The 25,510-nt window shown below is 38.6% G+C and overlaps 1 protein-coding gene across 5 annotated transcripts; it reads right to left on the bottom strand.

Moving 5' to 3' along the window:
* Positions 1–661: 661 nt before the first annotated feature.
* Positions 662–24,295, bottom strand: LOC132149229 (small G protein signaling modulator 3). Of its 5 annotated transcripts, XM_059558274.1 has the most exons (22): positions 24,129–24,295; positions 10,093–10,181; positions 9,889–9,977; positions 9,682–9,745; positions 8,849–9,060; positions 8,435–8,539; positions 7,547–7,690; positions 7,253–7,448; positions 6,978–7,123; positions 6,625–6,858; positions 6,323–6,505; positions 5,768–5,923; positions 5,635–5,689; positions 5,453–5,502; positions 5,202–5,354; positions 4,079–4,149; positions 3,947–3,995; positions 3,753–3,838; positions 3,544–3,666; positions 2,323–2,383; positions 2,143–2,214; positions 662–1,028 (listed from the first exon to the last, which is right to left on the bottom strand). In XM_059558274.1, exons 2-21 carry the CDS (start codon positions 10,097–10,099, stop codon positions 2,143–2,145), a joined length of 2,256 nt encoding a protein of 751 aa, XP_059414257.1. In that variant the 5' UTR covers positions 10,100–10,181; positions 24,129–24,295; the 3' UTR covers positions 662–1,028. The 5 variants fall into 5 exon arrangements, with proteins under 5 accessions (XP_059414257.1, XP_059414256.1, XP_059414252.1 ...); XM_059558273.1 differs by lacking the exon at positions 2,143–2,214 and having other exon boundaries at positions 9,889–9,974; XM_059558269.1 differs by lacking the exon at positions 2,143–2,214.
* Positions 24,296–25,510: the final 1,215 nt, after the last annotated feature.

A 25,510-nucleotide genomic window follows, 5' to 3' on the forward strand; every position in this document is an offset into this window, starting at 1 on the left:
ACAAAAAGACAAAAGCACACAAGTTCTTAACAGATAGAGATTTTTTTTTAATTTTATTTACGTACACATGATCCGTGATTGTGTATATGATCTAAAGCCCTGTGTGTTTGGCCATGCTCAACCAGTACAGACTAGTTTATGGTTCAAAACAACCATGTCTACCAATTTCAAGAACTATAAAATCTAATAGTGCCACTGCAGGCTCTTTCAGAGAAGACACTGACAGTTGTCTAGAATTCAGAGCAGTACATCATGACTCCATGTGGACTGTAATGCTGCATTGGACCTTTATCTATTTCACATCTCAAAAAAAGTTCTGTCATCAGTAGCTTGCTGTAGATGTAATTGTGTAATTTGATGTGAGGTTGTCACCACAGGATGTTTTTTAAGAGATCTGATTCAGCTAATTGGAAAGTCCTCTGAAGATCATTTGACATTGCAAAGATTTTGAAAATGCATTTCTCTAATTGTACATGCCTGATATACACAAACGTGATCATTCAGACACTGAATTAGCTTTTCAAAGAAATCCTTCAGGAGCATAACAGCTGGGCCGACATCTTATCCAGAGATCACTGGCAGTCAAGACTACTTAAGAGTAAATGGACCAAAGGGTGCAAATCCTACATTCATTCATGACCACTGTAATCGTGCCCCAAATGGAGCAATAGTTATTTAGCTTTGGAGGAGAGGAAGTGTTTGCAGGCAGTCCATAGTCTGATTCCATGTCAAGTCTTGGCAAAGGACTCCTCCTTTGTACAGACAGACTCTTAAGAGTCACAAAAAGTGTAACTATTGTGCCAAGACACACAAATACTGACCATTTCAGCCATGTGACAAAGCTGGACAACAAATGAAGATGATTTTCAGGTGTGATCCCCATTTTTCTGCAGATGGAGCGTGATTTGGTCTGTGTTTGCAGCTCACAGGAAGTGTGTGATGGTTTAGCCATCAATGTCCCAGCTGAAGAGGTGATGTTTCACCAACATGTCCTGAACTCCCTCCTTCAGGGGCCTCTGCTCCTTCTCCTGGAAAAAGAGTGGGGTAAAATGAGCCATTCGGTAATGCACTGCACTGATTAAACAACGCTCCGTTGCCTCGAATGGCTGAACTAATTAAAACAAATGGCTGTGCTCAGGACTACTGCTGATTTTCATGACTATCTTACTGTAATTAAAGTGCTTGAGAGCTCGAGTCAAGATGAGGTCACGGCTGACATGACAACCACGATGCACTAATGACAGCTAAAGGTCAACAAGCTAACATTAGCACTAATGGCCTCAGGTTTCAGGTGAACATGGAGTCACTGAGGAACTCTTGACTCCCAATGCTACTTACAGACAACATGAAAGACTCCTATCAGCATCAAGTCTAAATCTGAAAAGTCTAAAGCAAAAAGTCTAGACTGAAAAGAGGATTTTTCTGAGCATGCATAATTCATAAACGCAATATAAGACACCCAGAATACTCACCCCTAAAATTTTTCAGCACAGTCTCAACTTACACATGACAAGATTTTAAATTAAGCTATGCATTCCCATGCCAAAAGGATAAGATGCCAATAAATAATTAAATACAATTTAGAGTGGAATCTTCCAATAAGTTTGGAATCAGACAACTTGAAAATAAACTATTTTATTCAGCAAGGACACTTTCAATTGATCAAAAACAACAGTAAAGACATTTGAAAATAATTGTTCTTTTAAACTATTCATCAAAGAAACAACTGTTTTCAGCATTGATGATGATAATAAATGTTTCCCTGTGCATTAAATAGTCATATTATAATGATTTCCGAAGAATCATGTGACACTTAAGACTGGAGTAATGTTGCTGAAAATTCAGCTTTGCGTCACAGGAATAAATATATTTTAAAGTTTCATTGTGTATAGTTAAAAAAATTAGTTTTTGCCATTTAGTTGCATAGGACTTGGTGTGAGCAGGCCTTCATCTACGAGCGTCTGTCTTAACTAAACATGGTGGAGAGCAGTATTTGCTTTAGAGTGCTGAACTGGTTTTTAGAGGTTTAGTTCACATTCTGTGAAGCCACTATGTTAACAACAGTGACACACTACTACTACCACTGACTGCTTCTGCAGCTAATCATCAAGCAGCAGGCTAGTAACTAGTTGCCAGCATTACCTAGAGGTCCCAACTAAAGAGGTGATGTTGGACCAAGACATCCACCACTTCTGATTTGAGAACGGGAGACTTCTGGAATGGCAGATAAACACTCAGATGCATGTTAGCCTGTGTGTGTGTGTGTGGGAGGACATGTGAGACGTTGAGTGAATGTGAGTGGAGGAAGTGCCAATCTCTCACCTCTTTTTTGGTAGGCAGCTCACAGTCTTGGGAGAGACTGAAGGCAAACTTTGAGAGAACTCTGAAAGCAGCACAGACAATCCCATGTCAGTAATGCACTCAAAATAAACCAAAATAACATTTATGGCAGTCATTTCTAGTGCACAGATGGGGTTTTAACAAATGATATTACAATTAATTTAAATTACAGATTACTAAAGACTTAATTTGCTCAAAAAAATAATCGCAATGGCTTATGATAAAATGTTTACACAGAAAATATATTAACCGGAAAATTCAAAGTCATTTTTAGATTCTAATATGTAAGATTGTATATTTCACAATTTTACTATTGAATGGTATTTTTCACCAAATATATACAGCCTTGGTAAGAGATTACTTTAAAAAAATACAAAAAAAATATAGCTGCAAGCAGCGATTACTGGGGTTCAAACACTAAGACATTTAAGCACAAGGAAAAATGCACTGTGTATTATTTAACACGTCTGTAAGCAGATATTTCAATGATTAAAACATTTTTTTTTGGCTATTCCAGGTTATTTACCCTAGAAATGCTATATTTAGAAACATTTATGTCTGCCATAGCCACCTTTGGTCTGATCTCTGTGTAACTTTGCTTGCTTGTTTAGAATCACGTGTCATATGTGCTCACCTAGTTTCTGTTTTTGTTCAGTATTTATAGACTTTTGGGTATATCTGGTTATGTCCCTTTTCTAAATGACCCTGTTATATCTGTCCAAAGGGGAAAATTCTAGCTCTATACGAGTCTATGACTTACGGTTTGGTCTGCCTGATCAGTTTTAGGTGGAGATTGCTGATCCTTGGCCATTCTAACAATTGGAATAGGGTTTCAGCTGTAAGCGCTCGAACCCCTAATTCTCGAAATCATCTACTATTCATATGATTAAAATGGAACGCTGGTAAAAATGTAACTAAAGGAATCATTTAGACCAATCTGTAAACTAAATTTGCTAAAAAAAAAATATTACTATGGCTTATCAGAACATATAAGGTTTAAGTTTTTTAAATAATAATAAAATAAAAAAATGTAGATTAACAACAGAATTAATTTTTCAATTTTATTTCCATGACTAGTCTTGACAATTAAATAAAAAACAAACAAATTTGAAAATTTCTCATTTAAATTGTACAATTGTTTCAGTTTCCACTCCTTTCTGAATGATTTATGAGCTCACTTTCAGCCCAGAGGCTCAGTCTTACCTGAGTTCACACTTTATCTGAACCCAGCCAGGGCTGCGCAGGAAAGAGCAGGGATGGTACCATTTCTCCACGGCACTCATACTGGAACACAATACCTCCAGCCAGAGGTGCAGCACCTGCTCGCTGACATAACACACATGCAGATAAAGAGAGTATGCATTGTGGGAAGAGAAAACATAAAAAGATGGTATAACAGCAGGATGACTTACTTTAAGCCCACACAGATGAGCGAGCGGAACTTGACGTCCATCTGAACGTGTGCAGCGTCGTGGCTCATGTTGACAGACTGCACTGCCTAAGATGACAAACAGAGAGCGCTCAATATACAAATGTAAAACCAGTGCTCAACATCTCTAATCGCTGATCAAATATTTGTCAGGTTTCCTACTTTTGTAAAACTCACCCTGTAAAGAAGCTCTTCAGGTGTGAGCACCTTCCCATCTTCATCTAACCTAAAGAGATGAAGCGGCCGTCACATCAGCAAACATCATGATGATTTCGAGAAGGATGGATCTTATGTAACTACATGTCTCACCTGTAGGTCTTGCAGAGCACCAGTCTGGAGTAGACAGAGTTGAAGTCCCTCTCCACTTCTCTGCTGGCTGCCTGTGATCAACACACACACAACCAAAACTCTTTCACTCACTTAAAATACAGTGGACATCAAAAGTTCAAGGTCACTGCTTAAGTCCTATTGAAGTTAAACTAACAGGAGTACAAAGGCAGTTTTAAACCATATTTCATAAATTAATTGTATTATGAAGCACTGTATAAAAAACTTAAATGAGATATTTGTAAAAGAACTGATCAAAATTAAAGAACAAGTTATTGGTGTTAATCTGGCACCTAGTGCTAATTTCCTTAATCATATGACAACCCTATTTAACTGGCAGCACTGCTTAAGGTGTCTAAACCCTGCAAAAGGAGGCGGTCCAGATGAAGGCCAAAGGAATGATCCTTTCAGCCAACGCAAGAGAAGTTGGTCAGTCCAAATCTCTGATTTCTCAAATATTGCAGCTTGAATATTGAAGTCCCTCATAAAGGCCGGTCATCCACGTAAGCCAAATGCACTAGAGGACAGGATCATGTGGAGACTCTCAATGGGCAATCGGTTCAACACAGCTGGAATTGCTCACCAATTCTGTCTCGGCATGTATAAGAGAAGTCGGATTTTATTTATAAATATTTATCAGAACATCCTTCAGCAACATGTGGTGCCTTCCCTGTGAGCATATCTCAATCAGCCTGCAATTTTCATGCAAGACAATCTCCCTCTCATGCTGCAAAACAGGTAAAGCAGTTTCTTAAAGCTAAAAAACTCAAACAATTAAATGGCTGGCCAGGCTCCTGATACAAACCCTAAAATCCTTGGCAATAACATTATGGCTAAGAAAACCACTACAGTAACTGAAATATGAAGAGTGGACCAAAATCACTCAAGAGCAGTGAGAGAAACTAGTGATGTCCCGCGGTCGCAGATGTGCTGAAGTCATTCAAAGCAAGGGCCGCTACACTTCCTAATAACTTCTGACAACTGACAAGCCTTTTAGTTGTAATCACCTTTCATGATGATCACTGTGTTTTCCATAAAATAAATGCATTGTTTTTTTATTAAGTATTGTTCTATACTTTATCAAGGAAACACAACCTGCTCTTACCTCCTCGATGAAGAGCCATGGGTGACAGGGTCCTCCCAGTATGGAGGGCTTCTTCAGGCCATGCTGAAAGAGGGCCTTGAGAGCTGGACACAGTGTGCCCCTGACCAAGTCATTCACTGCCTCAGTTACGGTGTCATCTCCAGCCAGAGAGTACTGAACGACAAGAACATATGTGCATGAGACGGTTAGGACGTTTTTGCCTTATAAACAGGAATTCAGACACAATGCAAATTCTAAAGCAAAGCTATTACCTCTTTACTTCGTTCATCCAAGACATCCACAAATTTTGCAGGAAACCAGCCTAACGGGACAAAAGGTTTATGGGAAATACTGACTGGTGTAATGAGTTGTAAGTAGATTATAAGTGTATTTGGAACCATTTCTGAAAATCAAAGACAAGCTCAATGTGTATTGTAAGCACATCTCCGCTCACCTCTCAAGCCGTTCAGCTCTCCAACCCAGCAGTGCTCATCTTTCTGTGAGATGATCTAAGAATAAACACAGTTAAGGAACAAAGCCAAGGCATCAGTTAACATGTTTAGATGACAGACACAGCAGGGGCTCACTGTGATGATGTCATTCTTTCGAAAACCCAGTTCATCATCGTCGTGCCGCTCAAAGTCCAGCAAGGCTTTGGCTCGTCTCCGACGATGCCGAGACACAACCAGGAAGTTCTCGTGATCCCTTTGATGGCTCTCCATAGAATAGTCCGGAGTCAAATCCTAGAACGAGAGCGAGGAGAAATGTGCAAACTTATGTTAACAAAATCTAAAAACAGTATGGGCTATAATAACAAAAATATTGCTAATACTAAATATTATTACTATTATGAACACACAATAATAATAATAATAATAATAATAATAATAATGAGACAAGCTGGACAGATATTACAATATTTTACTGTAATTATTATTTTTGCAGATATTGCAATAATTACCATTATTACCACCAACAAAGATCTCTGTTTGTTATTGTCCTCCTGCATTATTGACAAAACAATTTTCCTGTTTGACACAATCTGTAGTCTATAAAGCGCTATATAAATAAAGGCGACTTGGCTGGACTCATCAGGTACATGAGTCAAGGTTCTGTGATTCATGTGATGGTGTGGCTCTTACAGTGCTGCAGTTGCGGGGGTCCAGGCAGTGAAAGTGCTCTGCGGTCCGACTGATGGCTTCTCTCAGCGCTGCCACCAGCTCTGTCTGTTTAATGTTTTTGGCCTTCAGTGCCTCCACCTCGTCCTCCCCCCAGAGAAGCGAGCTCAGAGTGGATTTCCTATGCAGGCTCTGTCTGCGGACCACCTGCACAATGACACACACCTATGAGTGAGCCTGATTTCACATTTTGTATATTGCAAATAAAATGTGTCAAAACGTGGGCATCACAGATGATGATCCAAGATGCTGTTCATGTTCTCAACCTTGCTGAGGTTGGTGCTGAGGGAATGGGAGTTGCCGGAGTTGAGCTGGGCTTGCTCTGCCAGGATGTAGGCAAGATGCTTGTGTCTGTGTGCATCAAGGTTTTCCTGAGACAGAGACCCAGCCAGACGCACAGCCTCGCCCAGCACAGCCGCCCCATCCTCTAGTTGACTGGGCAGATCTGAGAGTGTGTTGAAGATGGATGCTGAGTTCTCAGATGATACCAGTTCTTCCTCCTTTACAATACAAGAAGAAACCATTATTACTGACTGTGTGGCAAACCAAAATCTCAACACTTGTTTAACATATGAAAGCTTAGTTCATAGAATGATTTTTTATTACAAAGTTAAACAACCTTGATCTTCAGCATGCCCAGTGTAACCTGGAAGAGCACCACTGAGCTCTCGTAGAAGAGCAGGTCCCAGATTCGCAGCAGGATGCGGATGTCCACCACACTGGCAAAGGCAGTGAGGAACCAGTGCAGCGTGATTAAAGAAAGCTCTTAGAGGGAAAACATGAACATTAGAATTGCTTTTTTATGTTTTCTACACAAATTTTGGAGCAACTCTTTGGAGCAAAACAAATTAAAAAAGTAACGTGCATTAAATATTTTTGAGGTTGTTGACTCACCAATGTCATGCTCCTGTAGCAGCTGGTCTAGACTCGGCAGATACTGCACTATGAGCTGTCTGAGCACACGCTGGTCAGTCTGAACTCCCAACAGCGTAGAGGAGAAGTATGAGGGAGGCAGCAGGTCCTCTATCAGTGCACACATCATCCACAGTGCATCCTCCTCCTCCAGAAACAGCAGCAGACAGGACACCACCTGTATCAAAGACAAACACACACCTCAGAGTTTGACACCCGTGACCCAAATGTTAGGTGACAGAGAGACAAAGAGTCTGTGATAAGGTTGCTTCCCACCATGCCTGTGCCCTGACAGTACCCGATGTCTGGATACAGCCACGCCAGCCCTCTCAGGACCCGCCTGAGTTTGGGCACCCCCACACTCGACATGGTGCTGAAGCACGCATTAGTGGGCATGGTCCGCAAAAGATCCTTTTCTATCTGCAGCACAGACAGAGAGACAACCATAATAAAATCAGTACTGGAAGATGGCTATGAACAGTCTGAGGGTAAGTGTGTATACATTAGGGCTGCATGATATTGGGAAAAAATGACATTGCGATATTTTATTTTTCTGCGATATATATTGCGATATGAAATCTAATCTAATTTTTTCTTACAAACAAAAATGGGTTGAGCACACTTACATTCTCATTTTAAATGATTTAAACATCGACACCATCGTGTCAATTGATTAATATGCACGAGTGAGAGAGAGCAAGACATCGCTCCTGTTGTTTGAAGACAGCTCGCTCGCTCGCGCTATATATCTCTCTCTCTCTCTCTCTCACGCACGCTCTCTCTCTCTCTTTCAAAACTGTTATTCAAGCAGATGTATCAAATTTAAAATTTGAACAAATTTAATTATATACACTTTCAAATGCATAACTTGGGATGCCTTTTTATGTGTTTATTTATTTTAAGATATAAATGAAATAAACTTAATGGCCATTACAGTGAGTCTTACTTCTGTTTGTAACACAATGTAAACCTACCAATTTTTTTATATGCTGATTTGGTGTTCAAGAAACATTTCTTATTGCTATTACTGTGTAAAGCAGTTGATTAGTCTAATATTTTTTTGAAAACCGTGATGCATCTTTTCAAAATTCTCTGACAGCTCAATAGTTTCCATTTTAAATAAAGCTCTGACTACATCAGATCCGTGGCAGAGATGACATGTACCTGTTTGGCTGCTGTGGTGTCATCATTAGAGCTGTTTTTGACAATTTCCTTGTAGCAAATTGATGTTCTCTTTTTCTGCAGGGCCCCTGACAAACGCATCCACAACTAAGGGAATGCATGAAAGAGACAATGAGGAACAAGACAGATAAACACATGAGATCCAGTAGAGATGCAGTTGGAAGATCTTAAATTTGAATCGCACCGCTGTTCTTACGGGAATACAGCATAAACAAGATATTACCAAAACATCATGTCCTATTTCAGTGACAATAAGAATCCCTCAAGCATTAACATGGTTGCCATGAGAACATTACATCAGCAGATTAGCCGCCTGATGGTGTGTAACAACACAAGGACGGCCTGTAATATGCTGTGAGGTAAAAACACAAACAAGTGCAGGTTCTGAGTGCTGACCTGTGGTCTCATGCTGTGCGGTATGCCCCCCAGCACCAGAGTCCGAAGGCGGTCAGAGCGAGCCAGTGTGGGGGAGATCTTGTCCCATGTCAGGTCTCCTACAGTGTGATTGTGCGTGAACTCCAGATGGGCTTGCCAGCGAAGTCTTTGCTGAGGGTCTTCTCTCTGAGGGGCTCCCTCACCACGCTGCCATTTTCTTGTCTCAACCCCGTCTGAGACATAAAAAAAAAAACTCTTGTCAATGACAGTACTAGATGAGGCTTGCTTTTATCAAAATAAATATTTATTTATATATATATATATATATATATTTATATATATATATATATAGCAGCCATTACTCCAGTCTTCAGTGTCACATCATCCTTCTGAAATAATTCTAATATGCTGATTTTGTATTGAAGGAATGTTTTTTATAAAATCAGCAGAAATCATGTGGAAACCATGATACATTTTTTCCAGGCTTCTTTGGTTGACAGAAAGTTCAAAAGAACATCATGCATTTAAAACAGAAATCTTTTGTAACGTTATAAATGTCGTCACTGTTGCTTTGGATAAATGTAAAAACAAAAAAACAGCCAAATATTGTTTGTATGCAAAGAAACACTTACTGAACTCAAAGTTTAGAATGGTACAGTATATAGAGCATTATTAAAACTGCCTGAGATGGTGCAGAATAATAGATTATGCAAAATTCAGCCTAGTGAATAAATTCATTGCAGTGTAAAGACAAATTCAGTTTTTTTCTTGTTCTCTCTCTGTGGTTGTCCTAGATAAATGTTAGAATTGGGCCCTGCTCAACTTTTAATGAGTGCTGATGTTCCCACACTAACCTTCACTATCGATCCGGAACCCGAATTCATCATACTGCAGTTCTGCTTCCATACTGGTGTCTTTCTGCAACAGTCAGAACAACGTCTCTGACAGATGAGCCACTTTCCATGAACATGTTACAAAAACATCATATTTATCGGGCACTTCGAGCATTATAAAACAAGCCCTCTAAGAAAAAATAAAATAAAATTACACAAGTAAACTACCTGACAGTACTTGGCCAGGATGTCCTGGGGCCACATGCTGGGTGTGAGGGCCGAAAAAGGGCCCCCTGGGGCTGGAGTGTATTTACCTGCTAAAGAGGTCAGAAGACCTTATGAAGGGAAGAACTGTGTTTGACAATAGACAAATACAAATATGCTTCCATATATTTTTATTATTATTTTTGTGTATTCATTCAGTAAGCTTACTTGACATGGTCCTGGAGTCTGAAGAGTGCTTCTTAAGAGTCTAAAGAGAGGAGTCCGTCTAGAGCAGGTCAGGTGAAGGTTCACAGGCCCTAGATAAGGGGACCAAAACAAACCAAAAACATTCCCCTAAGACAATATAAATCCAAATAGAGAGTGTGACCTCTGCAATTCACTGAAAATAATCACCTCAAAATAGGCATTTAAAAGAGTGAACAAGGCAGAATATCATATAACAACATTACTTAAGTGCAATTAAAAGAAAAAAAAGTCTGCTATGAGGAAGTGAAGCGTCTACAAGCTTTTAAAAGCTAAACTTGAGCTTTATGCATCTTAATGGTGTCCTCCTTCATTCTCCAGTTCTCTAAATCATCGAAGACACACACGATGGCAAACTAAATCTTCAGCAGCACAGCATGTTCAGATAAATGAACAATGCCAGTGGGTCCCTTACACGACTTCTCTCTTCATGACACTAACATCAGCTGTTTTTACAGCCCAGCATAAGGCAGTCTTTGTTTCTCCACTAAACTCATGACAAACCCATTAGGGATGTGAGAGAGAGGGGGATATGTGATTATAGACCCACCCACATCAAAAGGAAGGAGAGCAAAACTGATGTCAGGATTCTCACCTATAAGTTATTTCTGTAATATTGTAAATTTGTATAAATATCGGCATCGTTAAAAAAATTTTTTTTGGCTGATGCGTTGGAAGCAGGTCTTTTATTTTGACAGTGCGCCACACTTTGATTTTGATTGCACTGAGAACGGCAGCTCCTGAGCACTCAGTTCTCACATTATGCGTCTTCATTAGTTAGTCTCTGTTTGACAGTTTTGTCTAATACGTTGCTAGAGTTTTGTCTAATACGTTTGAAAAATTTACTGAATGCATAGTCTATATAAAAACCTGGATGAGGAGTAATTTCTTACTGCTAAATTATGAAAAAGCAGGTGTTAATTATAGGACCTAAAAACTCTGCATGTAATAACCTAGAACGATGTCTAAGACTTGTTGGCTGCTCTGTCAATTCTTCATCGTCAGTTAGGAACCTAGGTGTGCTATTTGATAGCAATCTTTCCTTTAAAAGCAACACTTCTAGCAGTTGTAAAACGGCATTTTTCCATCTCAAAACTATATATCTAAATTACGACCTATGCTCTCAATGTCAAATGCAGAAACGTTAATTCATGTGTTCATGACCTCAAGGTTAGATTTTGTAATGCTTTATTGGGTGGTTGTTTTGCATGCTTAATATACAAACTAATAGTCCAAAATGCAGCAGCTAGAGTTCTTACTAGAACCAGGAAGTATGATTATATTAGCCTGGTTCTGTCAACTCTGCACTGGCTCTTGTGTCAGGTTAAAGACCCATCTCTTTAACCTGGCTTACACATTAAACACATTTCTAATATTCAAATCCATTAAAGGATTTTTAGGCTGCATTCATTAGGAAAACCAGAACCTGGAACACTTTTCATAAGACCCGATGTACTTGCTACATCATAAGAAGAATTGCATCTATGCTAATATTAGTCTGTTTCTCTCTTATTCCAAGGTTACCCGTAGCCACCTATTTAATGCTGTTCAGTTGCTTTGACACAATCTGTATTGTTAAGGGTGCTATATAAATAAAGGTGACTTGACTTGACTAGAGAGAACTGTTAAAGAAACAAAACCGTATACGAAAAAGTATTACAGCATTTGCTTTTATATTAGTAACAGAAAGACAAACACTATAATACTTTCTCTTTTAACGTCAGCATTCAGCAAATACGCATTTATACCATTTAAACAATTTCCATAAAAATAAAAAATAAATCTAATAAACATAAATTTCACAAACGTTGCAGACTTAGTCGAATCCAGCTGTCAGATATTCTGAGGTGGACATTAGTAATGGTAACCAGCTTGAACGTGTTTTGTGCGTGACGGTAAGTCCATGTGAGTTGAATGTTTACAGGACAGTTTAGCTGTCACTGGAGACGCACGATCGACAAACTTTAAACCCTTGATTTTAAATTATGCTGCACTATATTTAGTTGCTCGCCATCATATTCACTGTGTGCTGTATGTAAAACTAGTAAAACGATTACAGAGCCAAGGAGTTGCCATCTAATGTAAGTTGGTTTAATTTAAAGATTTATTTTTCAATTCATTTTCAAACTATTTCTAGTTTATTCAAATAAAGATAAACTATATACTTTCATAAAAATACTATATATTGGCTTTATATTAGCCATCAGACAACCTGCTCTCTAGGAAATCAAAAAAATCTGCCATCAAAAAAAACAATATCAGTTTACCACAAGTCTCTGCTCCAGTGTTTTAAGAAACTCAACAGTTTATAGCTGCTGAACCAGCTTGAGGCTTTTTAGAGGGTATGCTAATGCACCATTCAATTTCCTCATTTGTTTAAAATAAATCACTTCCTTGTTGAATGAACGCCAACTTTGAGTGTAGGACTGCTCTATAAATGCACCAGAGCTTATCTTCCTGCTCTGCCTGTGTGTGTGTGTGTGTGTTTAACATCACGTCAGTAAGAGTGCGATGGAAAAACTGAGATGTTATCTGGACATGCTTAATGCAAGTACAGGACCTCCTGGGAGCTCCATTTCACTGATTTCACTGCCAGGTATTATTACTTGGCCTAAAGGACTGAGCTTGTAGTAACTGAGGCTTATAGTCACATTAAAGGAAAAAGAGCTGGACACCAACATCCTGTGGTTGTGTATTGATTTATGTGGGCCTTGATGAATGGTGCAAAATCTAGCCTTGAATAGAGCTCAACAAATAGAAAGACCTGCCATCAAAAATGCAACATACACTGATCTTGTACATCCTTTCCCTGCAAACCTAAACACTTGGTTTGCTGTGATTCTCAACCTTTTTGACAAGTCACCCTACTGCCTACAACAACATTCAAAGACCCATTTCCAGTTTTTCATGATGTAAATGGGGATTAAGGATAAGGATTTTTACTATTACGAAGTATTTTTACCCATTAAATATTAGGGTTGCTTCGATCACCATCGGCCGATCGTTATGCTCATCTCGTCAGTAAAGCCGGTTCTCTAATCAGCTGTGAATTCCATCAGGTGCGTGATTTCACATAGAGCAGCTGGTACTACACAGAGCCATTGTTTACTGAGAAGATGTGCAAATCCACTTCATTTTCAGCGTTTATTTGCGTTTGCAGCAATCGCGTAGTCCAATTCATGTCATTCATGTCCTCCGGTGTGAATTGGCGTCTGTTCACATCTTTACTATGACTTAGGGCTGGACGATTATGGCCTAAAGTCAAAACCTCGATTAATTTAACATTTTACCTCGATTACGATTAATGGACGATTATTTTGTTTCTGTTTAGTTTTTTTGCCCTCATAGTTCACTTACAAGGTTTGTACGGTAAACAGGGCCATAGTTGGGGTTTGCGGGGCCCCGGTTCAGGTTGTACCATTGGGCCCTGTTTGAAAGAGTTTAATTTGTATGTTCGTTCTGTTTATTTGTTCATCAACATGCCCGCCATGTCCCAGAATGCAGCGCGGCACCCAAGCCCTATTAGGCGCTGTCACTTTAAGAGACAATGAATACATCCAATATAATACACATAGGATTTTTTTCTCAACTGTTTACTTTAACTTAAGACATAACTGACAGTTTTTTCGAACATAATATCCAAGACGGGTATTTTCACATATTTTTTATGTATTTGTCGGTACAAGAGCAAAAACAGACAAATTCGGTGTTCAAGTGTTTGAGCCCTGAACACCAGAACACCGCGGTGCTGAAGTGGGCTCTTACACATCCTTTTCTGTTTGTTTAAATTGCGATTTGTTTTTGTTCGTTGAGGTGCAGGAAGAACTTAAAGGAGAACTTTGCAAACGAGAGGTCAGATCGGTGTTGCTGTCTGTGAGACGCGGCTCTGTCTCCGCGTGAGCACCGAGCACAGCGCGCGAGTAACCAGCTACTCAGTTCAGCTTTTCTGCGTCTTGCGTTTGAATGCTTTAAAGTCTTTTGAATAGTTACATTTGCAAGTGGCAAGGCTTAATAACACGTGAAAATGATGCGCTTTCGTGTCGACACACAGCAGCATTCTTTCAACTGTCCTGAGCATCTTTTTAGACTGGCCTCAGCCAGACGGTTGAGATCGACTATAAAAGGTGGGATATTTTTTCCTATTGAAAGAACGATCATAGCTCACTATCAGCAGTTATTTTATCTATGTTCGTAACATTTCTTACATTATTATTGCTCTGTGTAAGAGATAAAGATTAAAAGGTAAACAGTACCAGTACGAGTGATTGCGTGTGTGAATTAGTCATACCGTCTCTATATTATTGTGAAGCTGGGGGTTGTAAATAGCCTAGTTCCTTCAAACGTAGAAAAATATGCTATAATAGGTTTTGAGATTCTAAAATACTTAAGTGATAACTCACAGGACAGCGCTGACAACTGTGTTCCTCTGTGCACGTGATCTTCACAGCTATGAGTTTTCGTGCCACAATGCAGCTGCGCGAACATGGTAGCTCGATATAATAATACACATCCGACCGTCTAATCGCTTGAACGTCCAAACCATAAAACAAATACAACTGACAAAGTTTATTGAAGACTCAAGGCTCACCGTTCGCGTGCCATCACTATGTGTTGAACCGGCGTTCACCTACGTGTTTTGCTTTAATGCCACTGACTGGCAGAATTATGTGGCTAAACATGCTTTTAAGGGGGCAGTATTAACAGGAAATAAGGCCTAAAAAAAAAATTTGTTTGGTTCCGGTTTCCGACCGACCCTGTCAATTTATGTGCGACCCAAATTTATTTTATGAGACTGGGGAAGAACGGTCTTTCACACATCGTTAATTAAATTACAGTTTCCTTTAAATGCTGTTTTACACTTAAGTAATCCGTTAAAAACCATTAAGTATTGCATCAAAACCCTTTAACTGTCAATTCCTAAAGTGAGCTATAACTTAAGGTTTGGAAATCGTAACATTAAGAGAAACGGGGGGGGGGGGGGGGGAGTCAACAATATATCGCGGAACAGAGAGGGCACTGACAACATGCTGACAGACAGGACATTAACATTACCAGCTTACTTTTAATATGAAACAAAGTCTCATTTGGTTATTTCACCTTTCAAATGTGGTCATTTTTTAAAGAAATGTAAACAATAAATACCGTTTTGTGGCTCTTGAATGTGTCGAACAGATCGCTGTAAGTTAGATCATCAGTTAAAACTAACTGATCGTCTCTTGCTTCTAGTTAATTTATAGCATCAAAATCAAATAAACCACATAAATGAACATCATAAAGAATGTTGTTTGACTACAAAAAGATGTCTGTACACTCCGTTTTTCAAGTTCAAATCCTCCATGTTAATCTACTATGAGATCGCCTGTCAAACTCCCGCTAAGGCTTTTTGTGTGTGTGTGTGTGCGTTTTGCGTGTCTATGGCAACAACAGACTTTAAACGGGAATACAGAATCACTGTCGTAAAAGTACCGGTACACACATTTAAAATCAGCGCGCGCGTGTGTGTGTGTGTGTGTGTAAAACTGCCACTGGAGAAAAAAAAAATAAATAAAAAAAAAAATAAATCCCTACCGACCAATGACCTCAACTGACAACCAACCGGAACCAAACTTTTTTTTTTTTTAGGCCTAATCGAAATAACCGACATGGGAAAATTACGTCGGTTAGAGGTTCTAAATTTCGGTTTTAATTACTTTTCGATTAATCGTCCAGCCCTACTATGACTTTGTATGTAATCTACTCACAAAAATAATTACATTTGCTTTTGGTGTTTACTGCCCATTACAGTCTCGCAACTTCTGCCAAAAGAACCACCCACTCCCATAAAGTACTGCGAATGACATACACCCTAAAAATCTCAAACATCTAAAATATCTGTGTGTGCATGTGCATATTTTACAAGAAAATTTAAGATATATTATGAATGTAAATCATTAAATCAGTAGTTTTATATAATTTTTAAATCGATTTTCATTCGCAGTGATTCATGGGATTGTAGTTCTTTCCCTCATGAAACACCTGTCTTTTTGTCCAATTTTATTTGTCCAAATATTTTTTGCTTCAAATCAAAGTTTGTGATGTAATTCACCTTAAAGCTGGTTAGTTTGGATTATAGTATGTAGCTCATAAACTGAGACTTTTTAAAAATCTTTAGGTTTGAAAGATTGAATGTGCTTACAATGTAGTAAAATGGAAGTCGTGGCCTAATGGTTAGAGAGTCGGACTCGCAATCGAAGGGTTGCGAGTTCGAGTCTTGGGCCGGCAGGAATTGTAGGTGGGTGGAGTGAATGTACAGTGCTCTCTCCACCCTTAATACCACAACTGACGTGCCCTTGAGAAAGGCACCGAACCCCCAACTGCTCCCCGGTCGCCGCAGTGTAAATGGCTGCCCACTGCTCGGGGTGTGTGTTCACGGTGTGTGTGTTCACTGCTTTGTGTGTACACTTTGGATTGGTTAAAAGCAGAGCACGAATTCCGAGTATGGGTCACCATACTTGGCTGTATGTCACGTCACTTTCAACAACTTTGCTAACAAAGATTCCTTCGTCTGTTTAAAGTTTTACATTCGTCTTTACATCGTCACTCCCTTGACATGTGTATAGTGTGGCTGTAAGGTTCCGCTCTGTTTATCTAATGTGGTTCACGCCCTCCTCAAGAAGAGGGCAGGTCAGGAGATCCTGCAGAGAGCACCAGCTTATGACACCCAATGCCAAGACTCTGGATTGACCTCGGAGTGCATTATGTTTTGAGCTGTGATGGAACACAAAGGTACCCTAAAATGAGCACTGCCAACCTCAACGATAACGCTCCCACTGTCTGTCATCAGCCCCACCTCTGTCTTTCCTTCCTCCAGCTTCTTCTAGGCACAACACGCAGTGAGTCATGTAGCACACTGCCCCCACCCCTCCCTCTGTTCTCCCCATCCCACTGTCGTCAAGAGCTGCCATGTGCTCCTCACCCAACTCATGGAATGAATGGCCTTCAGTTGGCAGGCGTCTCTCTCAATCACAGTCTGACACACACAAATGTTATTTTAGTATTGTTGAGTTGCAACTAGCAACCTTCAATATAACATAATTAGCTGACATTCACAAATACACCTGCTACACCAATTTGGTCATAAAAAAGGGAATAACTGACTCAAAATCACCCTTACCCTTGTGTAGTTCACATGACATGTTTCAGTGATTATTATGCCTAGCTTGACGTGATCCAGTCTACTTTCGTTAGCAGCTAGCAGTCCAGACTCTATTTCCTGAGAGTATTGGGATTTGTAACCTACTATTAGAGGATATTCTATGATTTCAGCGTTTCTTAGAGTGTCTTTGGGGAACACTGACTCCTCTTACTCACTGATTGCTAATGTGGTGCCTTCGGCTGCATGCCTGTCTTTTTGGTTGCTGTGGGGTCTGTTGCCATAGGGATGATGCTAGCAGTGGTGTTCGCAGCGTGAGGAAAAGTGTCATTGTTAGTAAGTGTTTGTTTATGATAGAGACTCCCACAGACAGCCAGTAGCTGATGGACGGCAGTCTGCTGTGTTGTCATGACTGTCCTCTAATGAGGCCCAACCACACTATTTTGGTAATTGGATGAAATTTCAAAATGATGTAAATTTAGGGCTGAACGATTAATCGAATGTGATTGTCATGCGTATCTTGTCAGTAAAGCCGGTTATGTAATCAGTAGTGGTGGGCATAGATACATTTTTTTAATCTAGATTAATCTCACTGTGATCTTGAAATTAATCTAGATTAATCTAGATTATTAAAATGGCTCAATCGAATTCTGCCGAAGGCATTCAGAATATGTATGCTACCCAAATAAAATTGACAAACAGTAAGTCTTTGAGGAGGGGTTTATCAAGCTAGGTGGTGCATTAGACCGGAGCTCATCTCCCGCTTCCAAAATGCATCACAAAGTGCTTGAAAAAGCTGTAAACTAATTCCACATTTCACAAGGTGCAAACAACCTTACGCCTGTTTCACACATACTCCGTCTGCAGTGCATATGCGTTGCATATTTTTTTACGCACCCATGTTAACGGATTGCAGTTGCGTTCCAGGAGCGTTGCATCTGCAGCAGTGCAGCGATCATTTACGTACCGAGTATCGAACTGCAAACGCGTCCTGCGTGAAAGCACATCGAGTCCGTGCTGCACCGCATAGGTAACGCACACGGACTGCATACGCACTGCAGATGGAGTATGTGTGAAACAGGCGTGAGCAGGGCCGTAGCTGGGGTCAGCATGGCCCTGGTGAAGGTTGTACCAGTGGGCTCTTTTTGAAATTGTTTAATTTGTGTTCGTTTATTTTTATTTATTTGTGCTATTTACACAATGTTTAAGTTTTTTTCAAGTTTGTAGGTGTCAAGGTACAGAAACCAAATAATTAAATGTAAAATAGCACTGGACAGTCTTCAATGTAAAAATGAAATATACAATGCAAACTACATTTATTCAGACACCTTCAACATTTCTCACATTATTACAGTTTTGCTATATTTATAAAAAATTATATCTGGTGTCTGAATAATTTTTGGTTTGACTGTTAAAACTACAAAGTAATTCAGTCAAGAGCAGTGAGTGATTTTCATTTTCATTTTCTTGGATTAACATTACAGCAGCCAGTAGCTAAATTAGGCGTGGTCACTTTAAGAGACGATGAACGCATCCAATATAACGCCCGTTTCACACATACACAAATACTTGCGTATTTTTTTTATGCACCCATGTTAACGGATTCCAGCGTTCACACTGCACGCGGTTGCGCTCCGTCAGTGCGTTCCAGGAGCAGTGCGTCTGCAGCAGTGCAGCGATCCGAGTCTATTTTTGCTGTGCTGCATGCGCTGAATTAAAGTGACAGCGCATTGTTCGCGGTAAAAATTAACAAGGATTGACACGGAAATGCAGTCATTTCACAATAAATGTATACTAATTAAAGCCTACTGCAGGGTTCCTCAAATCTTGTCCTGGAGGGCCAATCTGGTGCAGAGTTTTTCTACAACCCTGATCAAACTCACCTACCTGTGATTTTCTAATGATCCCGAAGACATCGATTAGCATGATCAGGTGTGTTTGATTAGGGTTAGAGCTAAACACTGCAGGACAGTGGATCTCTTGGGCCAGATTTGAATATCCCTGGCCTACTGTGTTTTAAACGCAACACATGGGTTTCGGCTAGATTTAAAACAAGAAAAAGAGCAACTTTAGGGAAATAAGGCAACATTATATATGCACTTTTATAGAGGCAGAAAAACAAAGTTATTTAAGACCCATTGGATTGCGTGTAATAAAGATTTAAATGCAAAAGGCACGAGAGTCGACTGTTTCTGTCAGTGGTGAGTTTTAATTTTAAATGTTTGTGATATCCTAGAAAAGTAGGCTAATGTTGTGTTTAAATGTGTTGCAGCTTGTTTCAGCAACTTATTATAAAACCTAGCAGTCAAATGCATGAGTAATACGTTGTTTATATTTGAATTTAAATATGTTTATGAAAGATTGTTACTGTACTGTGATGAAAGCGTATCACAATGCTGAAAAAGCTTCTTCAGCACCACATATGTAACGCACTCGGACTGCATACGCACTGCAGACGGATTATATGTGAAACAGGCGTAATACACATCCCATTTTTTTCCTCAACTGTTTACTTTCACTTAAGAAATAACTGACAGCTTTTTTGAGCATAATTTCCAAGGTGGATATTTTTGACATATTTTGTATGTATTTGTCGGCACAACAGCAAAAATAAGCAAATTCGATGTTCAAGTGTTTTGAGACGCCTTTCTCTGCGTGAGCCCTGAACACCAGAACACCGCGGTGCTGAATTGGGCTCTTTCACATCTTTTTGTTTGTTCAAACTGTGATTTGTATTTGTTTGTTCAGGTGCAGGAGGGACTTCGAGGAGAACTTCGCAGAAGAGAGCTTGGTTCAGTGTCGCTGTCCGTGATATGCGGCTCTCGATCTCTCTCGTGCGCACCGAACACAGCATGCGAGTAACCAGCCACTCTGTTCAGCTTTTCCGCGTCTTGTTTTTGGATGCTTTAATGTTTAAATCGACAAGCGGTAAGGCTTAAAAACACGTGAAAAAGATAAGCTTTCGTGACGATGCGCAGCAGTGGCCCGTCAACTGTTCTGAGCATCTTTTTAGGCTGGCCTCAGCCAGTCGGTTATATAAAATATCAAGGTGAAAGTCCACATAGCTTGCTTAGTATAGACCCAGCTCTCAACCCAACTTTGAGAATAGATTAACGGCGATATTTTTTTTATCGCCCGATAAGAGTCTCACGTTAACGCAGCACGTTAACGCCGATAACGGCTCACCACTAGTAATCAGTAGTGAATCTCCATCACGTGCTTTCAGATGGAGCAGCATTTACTACACAGAGCCATAGTTCTCTGACAAGCTACGCAAAATCACGTTCATAATCACAGACTTGTGTAGCTTCTCAGTGAACTACGGCTATGTGTAGTAAATGCTGCTCCATCTGAAATCATGTGGAAAAAAAAACACATTTAATAACATGTTTTTACTCCAAACTCTCTTTATAATGTCAGTCGAGTGTTCGAAGTAAATCCTTCTGTGAGATGATGTGGTTTCTTACACAGAAAAAGGCACTCAACATATTCCATACTATTCTACCCTCTCGTTCACTGATGTGCTCCCCAATACTCTGCTCACATGCTCTGATAATAATATCTTTGAAGGACTATAGATTATTTGGATAATTATAAAAAAGAAAAGAAAAAAAAGACAAAAAATAGTTATATCTGATTCTGTTGCATAGAACAGAATAAAAATTATATATTTAATATGAATATATTTTCTGTCCAATTTTATTGTGTTACTTTCAATAAAAGTATTCATTTTACGTTTCGGTCCAGAATTTTCATTTGGTGCATACCTAGGTTAGGAATTTTATTTTTTATTTTTTTGAAAGACCGACTAAATTACCTTATTTGCGCTGATTCATGGGATGTGGGCAGGCCTAAAGATCTCTTTTGGAATATTTTGTTCACTGCACCACTCTAATTGGGGGAATCTTCTGAACAGCATTATGGGTAACGTAGTTTTTCACCACGAATTCCACTATTAAACACGATTTTTTTTTAAATAAGTTGAATTAATGTAAAGAGATGGGTTCATCAAAAGCATATAAAATCTATTAATCTCAGAGCTCATGATAGGTCTGTATTTAAAGGTTTATAAGTTATTGTTAAAAATCTATTTTCCCCTTTGAACTTCCAGAAAAAGCTGTTTTTCACCTGGAATTCTGCTGTTAATTAAACAACTTAAGTTGAACATTGTTTAATAACCTCAGCTTACAGCAGGTTTCTTTTTAGAGGTTTATAAATTAAAAATCAGTTCCCCTACGGAAAAAAATTAATGGGATTTTGTTTTTGTTTTGTTTTTTTATCTCGGGAACCCAGCTGCATCACTCATTCAATGCTGCAGGCACGTGCACACATAGACATGAAAGGGGGCTTGAGCACCTGCACTTTTTATTCCTGGAGAGAAAGTGCCCTTTTTTCTGGGATGCTTTTTTTTTATTTTTGGAAAATAATATATATTTCTGTTTGCACACAGCTACCCTGTCAAACAAATATATTTATTGAAATATAGTATCTAAATATCAGGTCAGGAGTTCTGAAGCGCTCCCTCTCCCTCTCCCCCGATTGTTAAACCCGATTGTATTGCTTCCGCTAAAGAAAATAGTCCACTCCGTCTCTACGGTTAGAATCTTGTGAGTCCATAGCAACGCTCTGTTTTTCATGGCAACGGTCTGTTATACTCCGCACAGCGGTCTGTTGGTTATAACAGACTGCATTCTACATTGGAATTTAACCAAGCCATGTAATAAATAAGCATATATCACCACCAGGTGATATGCTTTAGTTATTTTGTTTATCCTATTTACCTGCATTTCCCTGTCAATTAGATGCAAATGTGCGCATTTTAACTAGTTGACGCCTAATTTGCATACAGAACGTCCCCAGTTATTGACTTACATCAAGAGTCTTTCCCCCTGAAATTTAGAAATCTAAATTGGTGAATTTAGAAGAAATCTACAGATGCAAACAGATGGAGGATACACTCTAAAAAATGTAGTAAATCTGAGTAACTGCATCTGGTACATTAATAAATAAAACGGAGTAGAAATAAGTTAACATTAAACTTTAAAAATAACAATATTGATAAATTAACTATTTAAGTAATTTAACTTTTTTTATTTCCTCGAAACCTTTATAAAATAGTATTCCATACCACCACAAATACATACATGACATTGGCTTTTATTGAATTTTTACTCAATTATTTTGGTAAGTTTAATTTTAAAGTGTTATGTATTCTGATAACACCAAAATAATTAAAACGATGTACTGCCTTGTGCAAAAATAAACAAATTATTAGTAAAACACGCCCCTCTGTTTGATGCAGTTATTTAGGTTATTCTAAATATGAAGAGTTCAGATGAAAAATCCTCTAAGTGCCATCTGAAATTTCCTTCAATAATGATCATTTTTATCAAGCTTGTATGTTTATGTTCACTTATTTCACATTACTGGCAATGAAAATTACCTATTAATTGTCATTTAAGTTAAATTACTGAACTTAAATACGAGCTTGAAAAAAAAAAAGCTCATAAGAAAATTTCAGATGGCACTTAGAGGCTTTTGCATCTGAACTCTTCATATATACTTGAAACTAGTAGCATAGAAAATGTTTTCAAAACATGCACATTGTGGAATGGTTTCCTTTGCTGCTCTATAAACCTAGTGAATACTAAGGAGACCATGGTTTCTGTGAACTGATTATTTTGTAGACATCTTTTGAAAATGAAACAATTGCGTGAGTTTGAAGAAGATAAAATTAATTAACTTTTTAAATTATTTTTTTTTAAAGGAAGTCAGAGTTGCGTTAATATATATATATATATATATATATATATATATATATACATACACTTTTTTGTATATACCTAATTATGAGAAGTGCTCTTTATTTCACTTGAGCCCCTGCCCCTCAAAATGTTTGTGCACGTCCCTGCTGTTTGAGTCAACAAATGCTTACAGCTAATTGTATTGAATAACATTAAGTAGTCATGATGAAGTGTACAAGCTAAAAATGTAATCTAAAAATAATTGAATGAAGGGGCAGTTCACCAAAGATGATTATCATTATCTCACCTGTATGACTTTCTTTCTTCTGTGCAACACAATAATATAGATGCTAGGCAGAACGACAACATTGGTCACCATTCAACTTTCATTGTCTGGAGAAAAAAAAAGTGTAATGAAAGCGAATGGTGACTGAATCCGGCAGTCCATAATATTCTGCCTAGCATCATATTTTGTGTCTTACAGGAAAAAATAAACAATGACAGCATTCTTCATTTACAGTCGATTGAGACCTTAATAAATAATCAATGACAGGGCGAGTCACTTACCATATGGCAGCTGAAATGAGCTTGCGAACTAGAGCAGTTAACAATGAATCAAAATAACAGAGCTGTACGAAACAGTTACCGAACCTAATAAAACATGACATTCATCATCACCGCGGCATAATAAGACACGCATTTAGACGTAACAAGAGTGTGCTTCAAGTAAATACTGCTGCCATCCACGCAAACTTCTGAACACCTCAGAAGAAGAGGAAATGTTCATATCAGTTACTTATTTCGTGCTGAAACAGTATTTAAACAGTAGTATAACAGCCAACGTTAAAGGGCAAATAATGACATCGAAGCTCTCTAAAGACGAACAATGATACGTGACAACTAACGCTGAGAGGACATTCAAATACGTGTGCCATTTTCATGTCGATATCTTTACTGAGTAAAATACATCTGACATAGACACAGTACCGTTATTCTAAATATATCTAAAAGCGTTCCGAGATACTAACAGTGATTGGGTAAAACCATTCGAGCGTCAGTTATCAAAGCACTTGCCGCTACGTTTAGCCACCGAGCTAGCGAGCCAACAAATGTTGTCTTCTTACCTTACGTCATGTTGAATCTCCTTTCTAAACAGCTGTACTTCGTGGTAAAATTACGCATATGTTTTACAGATACAGTGTTTGTATGGGATGTTTACTTGTAACTGGCGTTTTGTGATGATGGTGGACGGATGCATTGACCGACCGTTTTGCTTCATACACCTGTTCGTGTTTTCTCATTGAAGGATGGTATCCTTCCGTCTAAAGAGATTTCCTGAAGAAATAGTTCCATCCTGTTTTTTGTCTGTTTTTGTTTGTATTTTGTCTTTTGGAAACAAAATACTTTATGTAATATATATATATATTTTTTTTTACTAATATATGTAGGAGGCAAGTTAACCGTATTTTGACCAACCTCTGCATAAGCCCATATTTTCTCCTAACTGCGCTTTATATGAGCTTTCAATTTAAGCCAACGTGTTATTATTGAAGAGAGTCTTTTTTTTTAACTAACTGCTCACATTAACTGCGCTTTGTAGCCCATTATAGTAAAATAAATTAATTCTGTAACAGTGGCACATTTCTCAATGCTGAGAAGTCATGGAACAGAGCAGGAACTAGCGGACTGCCAACACAACATCATATCCATCCGCCGTCTTGACCCAACTTCATGACGTAGCCTTACAGCGTTGATTAAAGGTGGGGTAAGTGATTTCTGAGAGGGGGTGTGATTTCTGGTAGCCAATGCTTATCTTTCAAATCACCAAAACAAACGCACCTACCCCAAAAGGGTCTCGCCCCTGTTTTGGTAGCTTGACCCCACACATGTGTACGCAACCCAGGAATCTGCTGTATTATTATCTGCTGTATTAAATATATTATCTTACTTTTCGGACATACTTTGGGAGCTGACGCTTGAAACAGACAGTAGAGGAGGTTTAGATGCTTCAGGCTTATGGGTGTAGTCTAGAAATGAATGTCTTTATCATAGCTGAAGGGAACGACAATAAGATTGCAGTTATTTCTATTGAGTTATTTCACAATAAACAATTTGAAATTAGCCTAGGCTACATAGTTTGTAAAATTACATTTACTGAAACTGAACGTTGAAAGATAATATTGATCATGTTCCATTATGTAATGTTAATATAAATCATACACTTTCAAAAATCATACACTGTCAGTGGCAGTCCCTTATGAAAATGAACCATGGTTTTACTAAAGTGACCGTAGTTCAACTATAGTAGCCTATTTGTAGATTACAATCATGTGTAAATAAAAAACATATTTGAATCATGTGTAAACAAAATATAACCTAATAAGCTACAATGAAGGCATATTGAAAGTTAAGAGGTTATCATTACCAATTTTACTCTTAGTATTTTAATAATTTATAAATTTCATAATTTAAAATTTTAGTTTAGAAGTATCGTATCAATATCAAT

Source organism: Carassius carassius, chromosome 9, assembly GCF_963082965.1.
Source record: "Carassius carassius chromosome 9, fCarCar2.1, whole genome shotgun sequence".
Lineage (NCBI taxonomy): Eukaryota > Metazoa > Chordata > Actinopteri > Cypriniformes > Cyprinidae > Carassius > Carassius carassius.

Bases quoted from the DNA above. Each gene is read 5' to 3' on its own strand.
- LOC132149229 (XM_059558269.1), bottom strand. The intron at 8,540-8,848 runs GTCAGCACTCAG...GCATTCCCTTAG, and splicing joins CGCACAGCATGAGACCACAG to TTGTGGATGCGTTTGTCAGG. The intron at 7,449-7,546 runs GTGGGAAGCAAC...TCTTTGATACAG, and splicing joins ACTGTCAGGGCACAGGCATG to GTGGTGTCCTGTCTGCTGCT.